Source organism: Oenanthe melanoleuca, chromosome 24 (genome assembly GCF_029582105.1).
Source record: "Oenanthe melanoleuca isolate GR-GAL-2019-014 chromosome 24, OMel1.0, whole genome shotgun sequence".
NCBI classification, from domain to species: domain Eukaryota; kingdom Metazoa; phylum Chordata; class Aves; order Passeriformes; family Muscicapidae; genus Oenanthe; species Oenanthe melanoleuca.
Genome location: NC_079357.1, coordinates 1,111,226 through 1,124,514, shown reverse-complemented (window position 1 = coordinate 1,124,514; position 13,289 = coordinate 1,111,226). Strand labels below are relative to the sequence as shown.

Below are 13,289 nucleotides of genomic sequence, written 5' to 3'. Positions count from 1 at the left end.
TCCCCCGCTCCGCCCGCCCGCTCCCCTTTGTGCGGCAGCCCCGCTCCGCGCTCCGCTCCTCTCCCCCGGCACCGCCCGGAGCCGCGGGGCCAGCCCGGCTCTACCCGGCTCCGCCCGGACAGCTCAGGTGGGTCCGGCCGGAGAGGGGTCTGGGGGGGCTGGTGGGGAGGAAGGGAGGGATCGGGGAGTCGGGGGGCTCGGGGTCGGCCGGGCAGCGCGCAGCTTGGGGTGCGCGCTCGGGGCTCCGTGCCCCGGTACCGGGGTGCGGTACCGAGCCCCAGCCCCGCTCCCGCCGGGGAGGTGGCCGGGACCCCGCCCCGCTGCCCCGGGGCATCGCCCCTCGCCCCGACCCGCTCGCATCCCGGTCCCGGCGGCTGCCATGGCAACGCCGGGTACCGCGGTTTCCCGTATCTCGTATCCCTGGTTACCAGCCCCCCGTGCTGGGGAGGATGCTCCGGCGGACCCACCCGAGACCACCGCAGGCACAGCTGGAGCACGCCCGGCGCTTCACAGGGAGCGGGGGGATCCCGGGGAGCCGGGGGGATCCCGGGGAGCCGGGGGATGCCTCTCTCGCAGCCCTTGGCAGCGCTCTGGCTCCTGTTGTTCAATATTGTAGTAACACCGTGCGTAAACAGCCGAGCGCCTCAGCCGGGAAGGCGTACGGAGGAAGGGAAGAGCGTGTCTCTCAGGGTGTGTAATTAATGCTTCCAAAGAAACGGATTTTGGAGTCCATGTGGTGGAACTTGGATCTTGCAGGGATATTTCTGTGGGAGGGAAAGTGACAGGTGGTTTGTGTGGATGTGAATAAGCAGCGTGAAGGAGCAGCCTCTCGGGGGAAGCCGCGTGTGGATTCGCATGGAGCACCCATTTTGGCAAGCCCACAGCGCTCCAAGATGCTGGTGGGTCCTGCTGGGATTTTCAGTCCCGCTGGGTGGTTTTGCTCCCAGTTTGAAGCAAAGACAAACCCGGAGAGTCCCTGCTCGTGCACAACTGGGCCGTGGTTCCAAGGCGGAGTGGAGAGCTGCCAGCATGAAGCGCCATGGCTGCCAAGCCAGGCCACCTGTTAGAGCGTGTTTGGGACCTGCTGGAGGATATCCTGTGCCTGCAAGGTGCGAGTCTGCCTGCACCTCCCTCCCATCAGCCTCATGGCTCACGCTCACATGGAAATTTTATCGCTTTGTCTCCACGTACCCATTCAGGTAAAACACAGGGTGGGGAGCCACGGCTTTGCCAGGCGTGGGGGACACTCCCTGGCACAGCAAACCAGCAGCTTTGTGTCTGCTGTTCCCCCATGTTTGCCTTTCAGGCTGTGTGTGTTTGCAAGGTGTAAAGAGGCTGCTGAGCTCTGCAGCTGTTGTGTCCCCGAGCATGGAGAAGGCACCGCTGGTGCTGGCAGCAGGGAGGTGTCCTGTCCTGTCCTGTCCCACCTGCCTATCACTCTGTGCCTGGGGCAGCGTTGGTGGGGACAACAGCCATGTTTCAGGGCACTGCTGTCTGCCTCCTGCTCGTGGTGGTCGTTGCTGATGGTGACAGCAGAGGAGAGAAGGGAGAAAATGTCTGCTCTGATGTGCTGCGGAGCGTGGCAGTGCTGTGGTACCCAGCACACTCAGGAGGCTCAAACAGCTCCTTGCACGCTGCTAAGTCAGGGTGTTCTGATCATCTGGGGTGCTCTCACCACCAGGATCCTGCAGGAAACCTCTCCCTTGTCTCACCTGTGGGATTCTCATGGCTCCCTGCAGAGCCCCAGGCTCATTCAGCCAGTGTGTGGCCAAACAAGGGTATGGTAGGAGGATGGGATGGTTCAGGCAGGTGCACAGTCAGGTTTACAGCCCCTGGTTATCTGTTCATTAAATAAGGAGGGATCAGGAGCAGCAGACTCCTGTGGGAGGTGCTGGTGATGTTTACTGCCTGCTGCAGCCCAGGCTGGGTTCCCTGGCCAGGCAGCCTTCAGCTCAGCAGGGTTTGCACTGGAGGTTTGCCCCAGTGAAGGACTGGCCTCGCTGCTTCATTGGGATGTCATCAACGAGCTGGGGACTGTGCTGAGCCACACAGGGCCAGGCAGTCTTGGCTGAGGCTTCTCAATGATTTAGGGTCAGTTCCATGAGGTTGGAAGAAGCCCTGCAGGAGACAAGTGGAATTCCGGGGTACAGGTGCACTCAGAGACACCCCAAACCAGCAAAAGAAACAATTAGACTTTAGTAAAGCCAGGTTTGTTTCTCCCATCCAGTCAGCCTCTGAATCAGCACCGGATTTGGGAAGGGCCACCCATACCAGAATGGCGAGGGCTGGAAATCTCCTCTCCTCTCTCATTTAGAAGCACGAGGCACAACAACAGGCACATTAATAGGCAGATTGATGCTGACGTGAAATGGCAGAAGAGCACATCTATGCAGAGCTGGAAATGTCCATTCACACATGCACGCTCTTAAATGCCCCGGGCAACGGAGCGCTGCTGTCACGGTCTGGGGGGCTTTGCACAGGAGCCAGAGATTTTAACTAGGTCTGATCTTCGGGAGATGCCCTGAGGACTCCTGGCGGAAGGCGGAGGCTGCCCAGGATTGCGCTGTGATGGCTCAGACTTGACAGGGAAGATCTATGCAAAATAATGAAAAGGAAAAGGGGACTTGGAGATCCAAGAGCATTACAAATTCACCTGCCTTGCTCTGGCAGGATTTGCTGTGCTGCAGAGAGCTGAGCCAGGCAGGAGGGACTGGGTCTGTCTGCCCGGATTTGCCTGCTCCTCTCCCTCGCCCGGGCTCCAGGCACGCACACCCACCCAGCGTGGGAATGGCAAGGAGGGATGATCCAGGAGGGAGGAAGAGGCTGAGGAGGAGCTGTGGCTGTGCTGTGCACGGAGCTGAGCTGGCTGTGCGCGTGGCAGGGCGGCGGCAGGGCTGTGAATCATCCGGCCGGCTCGCCTGGGCGCGGGTGGCTGCTGGTGCCAGGGTGGCCCTGCCATTGTCACCCTGCCTTGTGGGTGTCACTGCTGGCTGCGCTGGGCAGGGGGAACTGACCCTCACCATGGCAGCACTGGGTTAATCCCCCAACCCACTCTCTTCCACAGCCTCCCAGAAAACAGCAAACTCTGTGTACTTCCTCAGTCTGTGGCGCTGCTTCCTCCCCCTGAGCCTCTCACAAATTCCTGCAGCCTCCTCCTACCACCGGCTCTTCTGTGGACATAGGGATGGTGGAAGATTTTTGGTTTCCCTCACTAAGCAGCAGGTTGAGTTGGGATAAGAAGGAAGGGGAGTTCTGGACGCTGCTGTGCCGCTCCGCCTCTCTCCGTGTTTTGCTGAATCTCACAGTTTTAACAGGAACCCCCATGTTTGGGTTCAAGTCACTGCCCATGGTGTCCAGCGTGGTGACTCCAAACTTTGTATTACCAATGGGGAGAAAACAGGGAGAGATTTGAGCTGTGGGACGTGGCAGCTGCTGGTTTCCCTCTCCTTTCCTGTGCTGAGGCGCAGCTGGATTCAGCGCGGGGGAAGGCAGGAGCAGGGAGAACAGCAAACCCTTGGCAGCGCTCACTCTTCTCACTTTATTTCAGCTTCAGGAAGAAGTGGGTGGGCCAACTTGGAGCAACCCAAAAAAACCTGTGGCTCTTTGCAAGGCATATGCTTCCTTGGAGGAGAGCTGGGCTCGTTTTCGCTGCAGTGTTTGCCTTTGGAGCAGGGACACTGCCAATCCTGGCGGCTCACTCGTGCAGAGATAAGTTTGAGAGCGCGGAAGTGTGTGAATTCTAGGAATTGAGATAGAAAAACAAAGAACATATGTGTGCTGCGTGCTTGGCTCGGCCCAGCAGTGAACTCTGCCGTGCTACGTGCACGGAGCCAAATGCTGAGCAAAGGGGTGGAGGGTGTGTGTGTGTGTGTGTGGCTGGGCAGGGCCCAGTGCCACGTGGAGGGGCTCAGGGCAGGGAATAATGCAAAATTCCCTGAGTGTGTTCTTCAGGGAATGATCCAGTAGCAGGCAAATGGCAGCAAAACTGTGAAAATCTGATGAATGATTTGTTTGAGAAATACGGGAGCCGATGAATATTGATCATGGCACAAGACCGTGAGCTGGGAAAATGACTGGCTTTGCAACGTTGTGGGGAAGAGAAAAAGAACGCGAGAGAAAGGAGATGTGCATCTCCAAGTGACTGTGCCACCAGCTGTGGGCTCTTTGTGTGTGTTTCTAAGACCTGGTAATTACCCTGAAATCTGCACATCAGCAAACGAGGGGGTTTGTCTGGGCACACTCCGGTGCAGCCCAGCAGCTGCAGCAGGGGGGGATGAAACCCTCCAGTGTTCGGGTAAACACATCGCCTTCGGAATGGCAAATCGCGGGAGGGGAGGGAGGGATGGGAGTCATCGTGGGATGCCGCTCGTTGTGATGAGCGAGGCGGGTTCTGGGAATGTTGGTGGGGCCGGGGCTGCCTCCTGTGTGGGGTGAGTGCAACTGGTTCCCAAGGGCAGCACTTGTGGGCATTGCTGAGCCTGCTCCGTGCCAGTCCTGGGCACAAAGTGGGAGAAGGGACCGTGGCAGGGTCTGGGGGACCTCGGTGTCCCAGGGAGCCGGGCTGGGACAGCTGAGCTGGCCGGGGCAGCAGGGGTGGGCTGCGATGGAGGCTGCATGGGAATCAGGTCAGGCTCTGGAGGGGCTGAATAGCGGCACGCCGGGCTCTGCCTCCGTCAGCGAGCTGAATTCCTGCTGTGTCCAGGGCCCCTTCCTTATCGGCACTAATCCAGCGCAGCAGCTGCAGCAGCTCTGTAGCGCTCGGCGCTATCGGGGCCGCGCAGGGCTCTCGATAACCTCCCATCCACTGCCGAGCCAGCAGCGAGCCCCCTCTCCGTGCTCCCGACCATGTATGGCCACCCAGCCCGGCGCCGGGGCACGGGGGGACCGCCTGGCACCGCTGTCACCAGCGGGCAGAGCCCCGGGGAGCCGGGGGACAGCAGCCAGGCTCCCACCGCCTGCCCTCGGAGGGGCTGCATCAGCCAAACCCTCTGCTCCCGACACGAGGTGTGCCCCGCACGCAGCCAGCGCACCTTCGGGTCTGCAGTGCCCTGTGCCAGCTGGCAGGGCAGGGAGCGGCTCCCCGCTGTCCCCTGGATGTCCCCTGGGAGCTGGAGAAGGGATGCTGGCAGCAGGTTGTGGGTGGCGATGCGCTGCCCCGGCAGGATCGGTCCCAGCAGCGAAGGTGGCGCGTCCCAAATGCAGCTGGGGACGTGTCCCCCCACTGCCCGAGCTGGCAGGGAGTGTCACAGCCCGGCCACAGCGTCCTTCCACCCGTGGAGAAAGGTCCGTGCTCCGGCCGGGTGTTACCAGAGAAGGGACGGGGACAGGCTCTGCTGGGAGGGGACGCCGAGATTATTTATGGTCTCTCCTTGCTGCTGCAGGGAGCCCGGAGGGCAAGTGTGTCTTTGAGCTCACGTCCCACCAGGCCACTGGCCTCATTGCGGGAGTGTAATTGCTATGCTAATTGGGACAAGTCATCATCAGGGGCCGGGCCGGGGGCTCATGGCCGGGTGCCGTGCCCTGCTGAGAGGAGCCCTGGGATGCTCAAATCCAATGAAGTTTTAAGAGCAGATGTGGAAAGAGCGAACTAAAATTGTTCTTCTTGCCTCTTCTTCCGTGGTGTCTCTTAAATCTTCTTGAGAAAGTTTTTAATTGAAACGCACCACATTAAAAAATAATCCCAAGTGCGAATGGAGTCTGTCCCAGTTTAGGAGGCTGGAAATATTCAGCAAACTGGTTAAGTTACGCCAACTTCTCCCAAAGACAGCGGGATTTAGGCTTGAATGTTTTAGCAAACTAGGGTAACTGTAAATCCAGCCTCTTTTTTGTCTCTGTGGAGGTTTAGGTTGAATATTAGGAAAAGGTTCTTCCCCCAGAGGGTGCTGGGCGCTACCCAGGATCCCCAGGGAATGGGCACAGCCCCAAAGCTGCCAGAGCTCCAGGAGCACTTGGACACTGCTCCCAGGGCTGCACAGGGTGGGATTGCTGGGATGTTGGCCCCATTTCCTGCAGAGCAAACTTGAGACTGTGCTGAGATTTATGCCAAGTGGAGATGGTCAAAAATGCATCACAGAACCCCACAAAAAAAAAGTCTGTCTGTCTGCTCAAGCCCTTCCCTTCCTGCCTTTGAACAGCTGGGCTGGGCGCTGCAGTGGCACCCTGGGTGTTTCTTAGGACCAGCCTGGCTCCTTCTCCCATGGGTTGTCTGAGTTCCCCCGTGATCCCTGGCCTTGTCCCTGCCCTCCCTGAGGCATCTGGGTGCTGACACCCTCTTCTCCCCTCTCTCACAGCAGCCATGGAGGCAGCGCTCATCTTCCTGTGCTCCCTGCTGGTACCAGCGGCCGTGGCAGACGGTAGGTGCCGGTGCTTCCCACACACACCTCAGGAAAAGGCTGGGGACCCCCAGGGAACAGTCTCCACATGGATCCAAGGGGCTGCAGGGGGCGTGGGGCAGCAGCCATGAGAGCCCAGAGCCCCAGAGTTTGTGGGGAGCAGCCAGGGGCTCACTCAGCTCATACCCCCTTGTCTGCTCTTTTCCAGTGGCCACGCAGGAGAAGGAGGAGGAGGATCCCTTTAACTATGGTGAGTGAGCATGGCTGAGCCTGGGGGTGGGTGTGGATGTGCCAGGGGCACCCAAAGAGCCACCCCCTTCCCTGAGCCCAGCAGGATCGAGCCCTGTGTCTCCCCCTCCCAGATTACCAGAGCCTGAGGATCGGGGGGCTGGTGTTTGCTGTGGTCCTGTTCACCGTGGGCATTCTCCTCATCCTCAGTAAGTTGGGGATGTGGTGGGTGCTGGGCTGGCAGGCTGGGGCAGCAGGGGCTGTTCCCGTGCTGGGGGGGCACTGGAAAGGCCTCACCCCATTCCCCCTCCAGCCACACTCACAGTTTCTCTCCCCTTGCAGGCAGGAGGTGCAGGTGCAGTTTCAAGCAGAAGCCCAGGTGAGTGAGGGCAGCCTGGTGGGGGCTGCACTCTCTGGGTGTCCCTCTGGGGTGCCCAAAACTGGGGGAGCAGCTCTGCCTGCCCCCAGTGCACCTTCCTGGCCATCCCACCGCACTGCCCCCGGGATGGGGCACAGACCCCAGCTGCCCTCACCGTGCTCCTCTCCTTGCAGGGCTCCAGGAGAAGAAGAGGCTCAGGCAGAGAACCTGATCACCTCGAATGGTAAGGTCACTGTGCTGGGGTCACTGTGCCACTGCCCCAGGTCACAGCCCCCTCCCAGCACCGGGCAGGCACCACAAACCCCTCTGCTTTTCCCTTTGCAGCAACGGCGGCACAGAAAGCAGAGAACTGAGCAGGAGCCAATGCTGTGAGTGCCAGGCCGGGCTGAGTGGGGGCATCAGGGCGGGAGGGACAGCTGGGGCTGTGTATGGGGTGACTGCAGGGCTCTGAGCAGGCCAGTGGGACTGGGCATCCCTGGAATGGGGTGGGGGCGAGCACTGCTGGGGTCCACAGCAAGGAAACTCAGTGCTGGCGAGGTCCTGAGAGTCCCCAGGCAGCCCAGCAGGAAAAAAAAGCATCTGTCTGGATTTTCCCTTGTGTTACACTTCCTTTTCCTGGTGCTCCTCCACCGCAACTGGTTTTGGTTTTAGGGTGCTCAGAAAGCTGGGTGTGAACCCCTCGGGGTGTCTCGCTCTGAGCTCCCCGATGCCCTGGGCTGTGCCCTGGTTTGGAGAAAGCCTGACCCACTGCTCTGCTCCCTGTGCAGACCCAGAGACCCGAGGAGAGACGCTCGGAGCGCAGATGCCCGCGGCCTGCGAGGAAACTGAGCCCCCAGCAGCAGGTCCCTCTCAGGAGACGCGGAGCTGCCGTGTCTGTGTCCCCTCCGTGCTCCAGCAGCCGTTCTCTGTCTCCTAACCCGACTAAACTCTGCTCACTCTGCCTCCCGTGGTGTGTAATGTTGCTGTGAGATGATCATTACCTCTAGGGCTAGTTGTTGCTGGTGTTGTAATTGTGACTTTCTCTTCACCTTTCTCGTGCTGTGCGTGTGATTCGGGCTCTGTAGGACTGGCAGGCTGCTGCCCTCTGGGCTGCCCTCCAAGCCTGGCAACAGGGAGTGTGGGCTGTGGGGCAGGGACCCCCGTTCCCTGCCCGTGCCAGCAGCACAGCCCCCCTGGCTCTGGGCAGGGCCTGGGGACCTGCAGTGCCCTGGGGACCTGCCCAGCCATTTCAGGGCCACCCGTCCCCATTTCAGCAATAAGCCCCTGCATGCCCCCAGCCTGAAAACAGCCATGGTGGGGGGTGAGTCAGGCAGGGACACCCCATGGCTCAGCCCTCCTTGCTGGGGTCATGGGGTGCTGCATTCAAGGCTGAAGGGAGCTCTCCTGCCTCTCCTGCTTGACACTCACCATTTCTGTCCCTTGTTAAACCCGTGGGACACTGCTTTGAGTGTGAGGCAAGGCCGTGGTGTCAGAGAAGCCCGTGAGGTCCCCAGCACAGTGACACTGTGGATGAGGGCAGCAGCACGGCAGTGACCCCACTAACCAGCACAAACCAGCTCCTGCCTGAGCCAGAGCTGGGTGGGTGACACAGGCTGAGGGCTGAAGAGAAACAGAGATCCTGTCTGTGCTTGTCTCTGGCAGGGAAGGGGCAGCAGCATCTCCTCCTGGTGCTCCCTGCCCTCCTGACACCTTGTCACTCCCTGTGCCACCCGTGTCACTGCTGTGTTGTCCCGTGGTGGTTCCGTGTCACCCCCGGCGCCAGCTGTCCCCTCTCCCCGCGGAGCAGCAGCGAGTGGCACTGAGTGATTCTCGGACTGAGCTTGCACTGTGACAACGTGCTGAGCCCACAGGCCATCGTCACCCTGTGTCCTCTCATGGGTCAGAGGCAAACCTGTGATTTTTGGCTCTTCCCCAAGTCCATGGGCAGGCAAAACCTCAGCTGGGGCTGGGTATGGCCCACTTGGGTGGGGGCAGCAGTGAGGGGTCCCCAGGGCTTCACTGAAACACCTCAGGGTGCCATCCCACATCAAGAAGGGTTTTTTTTCCTCCAGGATGGTTCTGAGAGGAGTTTCTGCTGTGTCCATCCCACTGTGGTAGCCCTGCTTCAGTGTGGGCTGTGTCCCTGCATGCTTGGCATCACTTGGTGGCACCGGGAAGCTCTGTCCCATCTGTGCCAGGCAGAGGGGCTGTGTCTCTCGTGTTGTCCCTTCCCTCTGTCCTGGCTGTTGCAGAGAGCTCCCGGGCAGAGCAGACCCCCGAGTGTCACGGTGTGTGTGTCCCTCCAGTCGGAGTGCCTGTGCTGTCCCCAGTGTGCCGTCGGTGTTACCACGAAACAAAGAGCTCCCTGTGGTGTGTAAAATGGCCAAACCCTGAGTGTTGTAAAATAAACTGAGCTATTGTGTCTCCTTTTAAATAGGCGAGTGTGCTGCTGTGCTGGAGGGCTGGTGTGCTCTGTGCTGTGACCTAAGGGGAAAGGAATAAAATATCGTTTCTATCGGTGCCTGCCTGCGTTGTCTCGAGGGCCGTGGCGTTCCCAGGGCAGCCTGGCAGCTTCCCACGCCGTCCCATTGTGGCAGGGCTGGGGCCAGGGGAGCAGGGGCAGCGTCCTGGGCAGCACAGCCGGGCTTTGTGCTGCCGAGCCCCCTCCTGCTCCCTTGTGCAGCTCAGCCCGTGGGAAGGCAGCGCGGGGGCGCGGCCACGGCCACTTTTGTCCCTGGGCTTTTTGGGAGCCGCACTGTCGGGCTGCTGGCGCGCCGGTGCGGCGGACGCTGAGCGCTGCCAGGGCACCGCGACAGCAGTGGCAGCAGTGGCAGCCCCCCGCAGCACCCTCCCGGGGCTTGGCTGCACCCCGTGGCACCGCGGCAGGGCTGCGGGTGTCTGCGCTGCTCGGCGCTGCCCAGGCGAGCGTCCCTCGGGGCCGGCTCCCCCCACGGCCACCCCCGGCGTTAATCGCCTTTGCGCGCGTGACTCCGGCCCGCTGATGGCCAGATTAGAGCAAACTGGATCGCACAGCCCTGCTGGCAGCTGGCCCCGCCGGGCCCGGGGCTGGCACCGCCCGGGGAGGGGCTCGGCGTCCCGGTGCCCACCGCCGGCGGGGATGCGCCACGGGCATCGCGGTGCTGCTGCTGGCTCGGTGCTGGCACGGAGCTGCTGCCCCGGCCCAGCGACACCCTCGGTGTGTCCGTGCTGATCGCTGCTCTCCAGCCAAAAGCAGTCACAGCCTGTATTCGAGCCCATCCCTCGGCTCGTCACCGCCGCAGGAGGTGAAGCCCAGCAGGGCTGACAATGGGAATGGGAAGGGGAGGGAGGGCTGGGACAAGGACACGCAGCTCGGGTGGCGCGGTGGGTGCTGCCCCTGCCCTCCCCTCCCGCTTTCCCAAAGGCAGGCGGGAGCCCTGTGCCTCCCCTCGTGACTGCGATAAACATTACACCGAGGCCATTAATGTTTAATGAGGTTTGTCTCCCAATTAATGCGCTTTCCCGTGGGTGCCCACTCGCAGAGCGAGGCGCCCGCCGGACGACACGCCGAGGCCATGGGTGACGGTAAGGACAGACGCGGGGACATCTCCGTGCGAGGGGCAGCGCTGGTCCCTCCCACCACGGGGGCAGCTCTCGATGAGGATTTGGGGTGGGCAGACGTGGGGATGGATCCTCAGAGCTCCACAGCCCTGTGGCACGTCGGTGTTTGGCTTCTTGGGGTGATTTCTCCTTCCAAGCTGCTCCCGGCAGAGGGCTGTGCAGTCAGGTGAGGTGGCTGGAGCGGTGACATGGTGACGAGCCCGCTGACACGGAGGGGGGTTTTTGGGGTGCATCTGGTGCGAGGTGTGAGCCTGGGGGTTTGTTCAGTTCCGTTCACGGAGGGGACAGAGCCAGTGTTGGAGTCCTGCGGGCAGTGGCACTTCCCGAGGGCAGTGGAGCTGGGGCCCTGCCTGCAACCTCAGCTGGAGCTCGAAGGCTCCCGAGCATCCTGCAGATGCAGATGCAGCCTGCAGGTGCATCCCGTGAATTTGCCATGGACCTTAAAGCTCCTGGGGTGAGACCCAGGAGTTTCCTGGCTCAGCTGCGTGCCAGGGCGGTCACAGCACTCCCACTTGCAGCCCTCTCTCCAGATCCTGCTCTCTCCCACCTCCACGTTGTGAGGACGTGGCTCTCACTGTGGAATTTCTCCTCTTTTCAGAGCAAGTGCCCGAGCAGGGCCAGGACAGGTTCAGCTACGGTGAGTGTGTGCCCGGGCAGGCTGGGGGCTGCGGGCAGGGGGACGGGCAGCCCCTTCCTGCCACTCTGCCGTGGGCTCTGGGCTGGGGCTCAGCCCCAGCTCGGCCTGGGCTGTCCTCTCCTCCTCCCCAGACTATGACACCATCCGCCACGGGGGGCTGATCTTCGCCGTCGTGGCTTTTGTGATCGGGCTCCTCATCATCCTCAGTAAGTGGACACCTCTCGGCTCTGCTCCGTGCTCCTCTCAGCCTCCTCCTCTGGCCGGGAGGGGACTGGGGGCACCAACCCTGCCCCCACAGCACCAGGGGTGGGCACAGCCTGCCCCCGGGGCTGCCTGGGAACTTTCCATCCAGGGCGAGTTGGGAGGGAGACCACGTAAATATTTAGTGTTTCCCTGCCAGCGCCAGGGCTTCAGAGGGAAGGTCACTCATTAAAAATAGCAGAGAAAACTCTGACATTTCCAGAGAGAGGAACCAGAGCTCCCAGAGCCCTCGAACCTCAGCAGCTCCCAGACTGACCCCATGCTGAGTGTGCAGGGCACCCTGTGACCCTGTCTGGGTGTTCTGGCACTGCTCTGTGCTCTGTGACCACTTCGTGCAGGGTGGTCGTGGTCACAGCTGCTGCAAGGATGGTGCCCACTAATTTTAGGGAGAAAACCATGAAAACCAGCAGTATTTGCAATCATGGGGCAGCTTGAGCAGGGCCGGGGCTGCAGGGATGGGTGTGATGGGGTGGGGGGAGCCTCGGCCTCAGTCACTGCTCTCATCCCCAGGCCAGCGCTTCCACTGCGGAGGGAGGAAGAAGAGGAGGTGGGTATTGCACGGTTTTCATCTCTCCTGCCTGTTCCAGTCCTGCCAGCTGACAGGGCCAGGGTTCAGCCCACGTTCCCCCCTCTCTCAGCCACATCTCCCAGTGTAACCCTTCTCCCTTTGCGTTTTGCTCCACAGACAAGGGAACGAGGAGGAGCTGTAGGTGCAGGTAGGAGGCTGCAGCTGGCAGCCAGGCTCCCTGTTCGGGGTACTCGTGCTTCAGGGCAGTTCTTCTGGGGGTCTGTCCCTTTCCTGGGACACGCTGCCCATGTCACCCTCCCTCTGTCCCTGTCTCAGAGCTGCAGTGCCATCATGGAAGCAGAGCTCCAGCCGAAGCCCAGGAGTCCTGGCCAGTGGCCACCCCTCACCCCGCTCCAGTGGATCCCTTACCCCGCAAGGCCAGAACGCAAACTACCCTCGTGCTTCTCCCTCTCTTAGACCCAGCAAGAATTTCTTGGCTAATAAAGTTCAAGAGAGGTTAAACTGTGTGCCCGAGGCGTTTGAATCGCCCACTCTCCTGGCCGGGTGCCAATCACTTTTCTGCCCTGCAGGCATCTTCCACCACAGACCCAGCAAAGGGAAGGTTCCCGCTGGCTCCTCCGCAGCCCGAGGCTCGGAGCAGGCAGCCCCGCGTTTGCTCCGGATGTTTCTTCTCCCAGCTGCGTGTTCTGGATCCTGCAGCACTTGCTTTTCCCTTGGGATGCCCAGGCAGCGGCTGGCAGCACTGTGGGGCTCTTTGTGTGCCCGTCTCTGGATGGGATGGGGTTAATTCTTTCCCTCGCAGCCCTCGCGGTGCTGGGAGCTGGGAAGGTGTTGGGAACACTCCAGTTCAGGCTCCTGCTGCTCCCCTTCAACACCCCCCTCACCAGCACTCCAGGGTGGGCAGGATCTGGGCAGGGGACACGCCCAGGACAGCCCCAAAGTGACCAAAGGGATATTGCAGACCAGGTGACACCTGCTCAGGTACAGAAGAAAAGGGAAAGGAGGAGGAAGGGAGGTGTGAGGAAGGTGTTCGTGAGTTACACCTTGCAGAGCGATCCTGCCTTCCCGGGAAGGGGCTGGGCACCACTTGCGGGTGGCAAGTGGAGAATTTCAGCCTCCTGGGTTTCTTCTTTTTCCCTTTTCTTGTGCTCACGCTCCCTCTGCTTTCACTTTATAAACTACCTTTTTCTTGACCCACGCGTTTGGGGGATTTTGCCTCTCTTTAATCCCTCCCTGCCCTGCTGGGGAGGGGAGTGCTGGAGCAGCTCAGTGGGCAACTGGTGTCCAGCCGAGGTCAACCCAGCGCAGCAGCACAGAGCACGGTCCGGGCGTGCTTCTCGGCCA

The 13,289-nt window shown here is 61.1% G+C and overlaps 1 protein-coding gene across 1 annotated transcript; it reads left to right on the top strand.

The window, feature by feature from the left end:
- On the top strand, positions 1–12,438 carry LOC130262397 (uncharacterized). The gene is made up of 14 exons (XM_056509490.1): positions 1–127; positions 6,291–6,353; positions 6,541–6,582; positions 6,695–6,769; positions 6,903–6,939; positions 7,113–7,162; positions 7,707–7,781; positions 9,602–9,695; positions 10,388–10,482; positions 11,117–11,155; positions 11,287–11,361; positions 11,927–11,963; positions 12,102–12,132; positions 12,261–12,438. Exons 2-13 carry the CDS (start codon positions 6,296–6,298, stop codon positions 12,124–12,126), a joined length of 702 nt encoding a protein of 233 aa, XP_056365465.1. The 5' UTR covers positions 1–127; positions 6,291–6,295; the 3' UTR covers positions 12,127–12,132; positions 12,261–12,438.
- Positions 12,439–13,289: the final 851 nt, after the last annotated feature.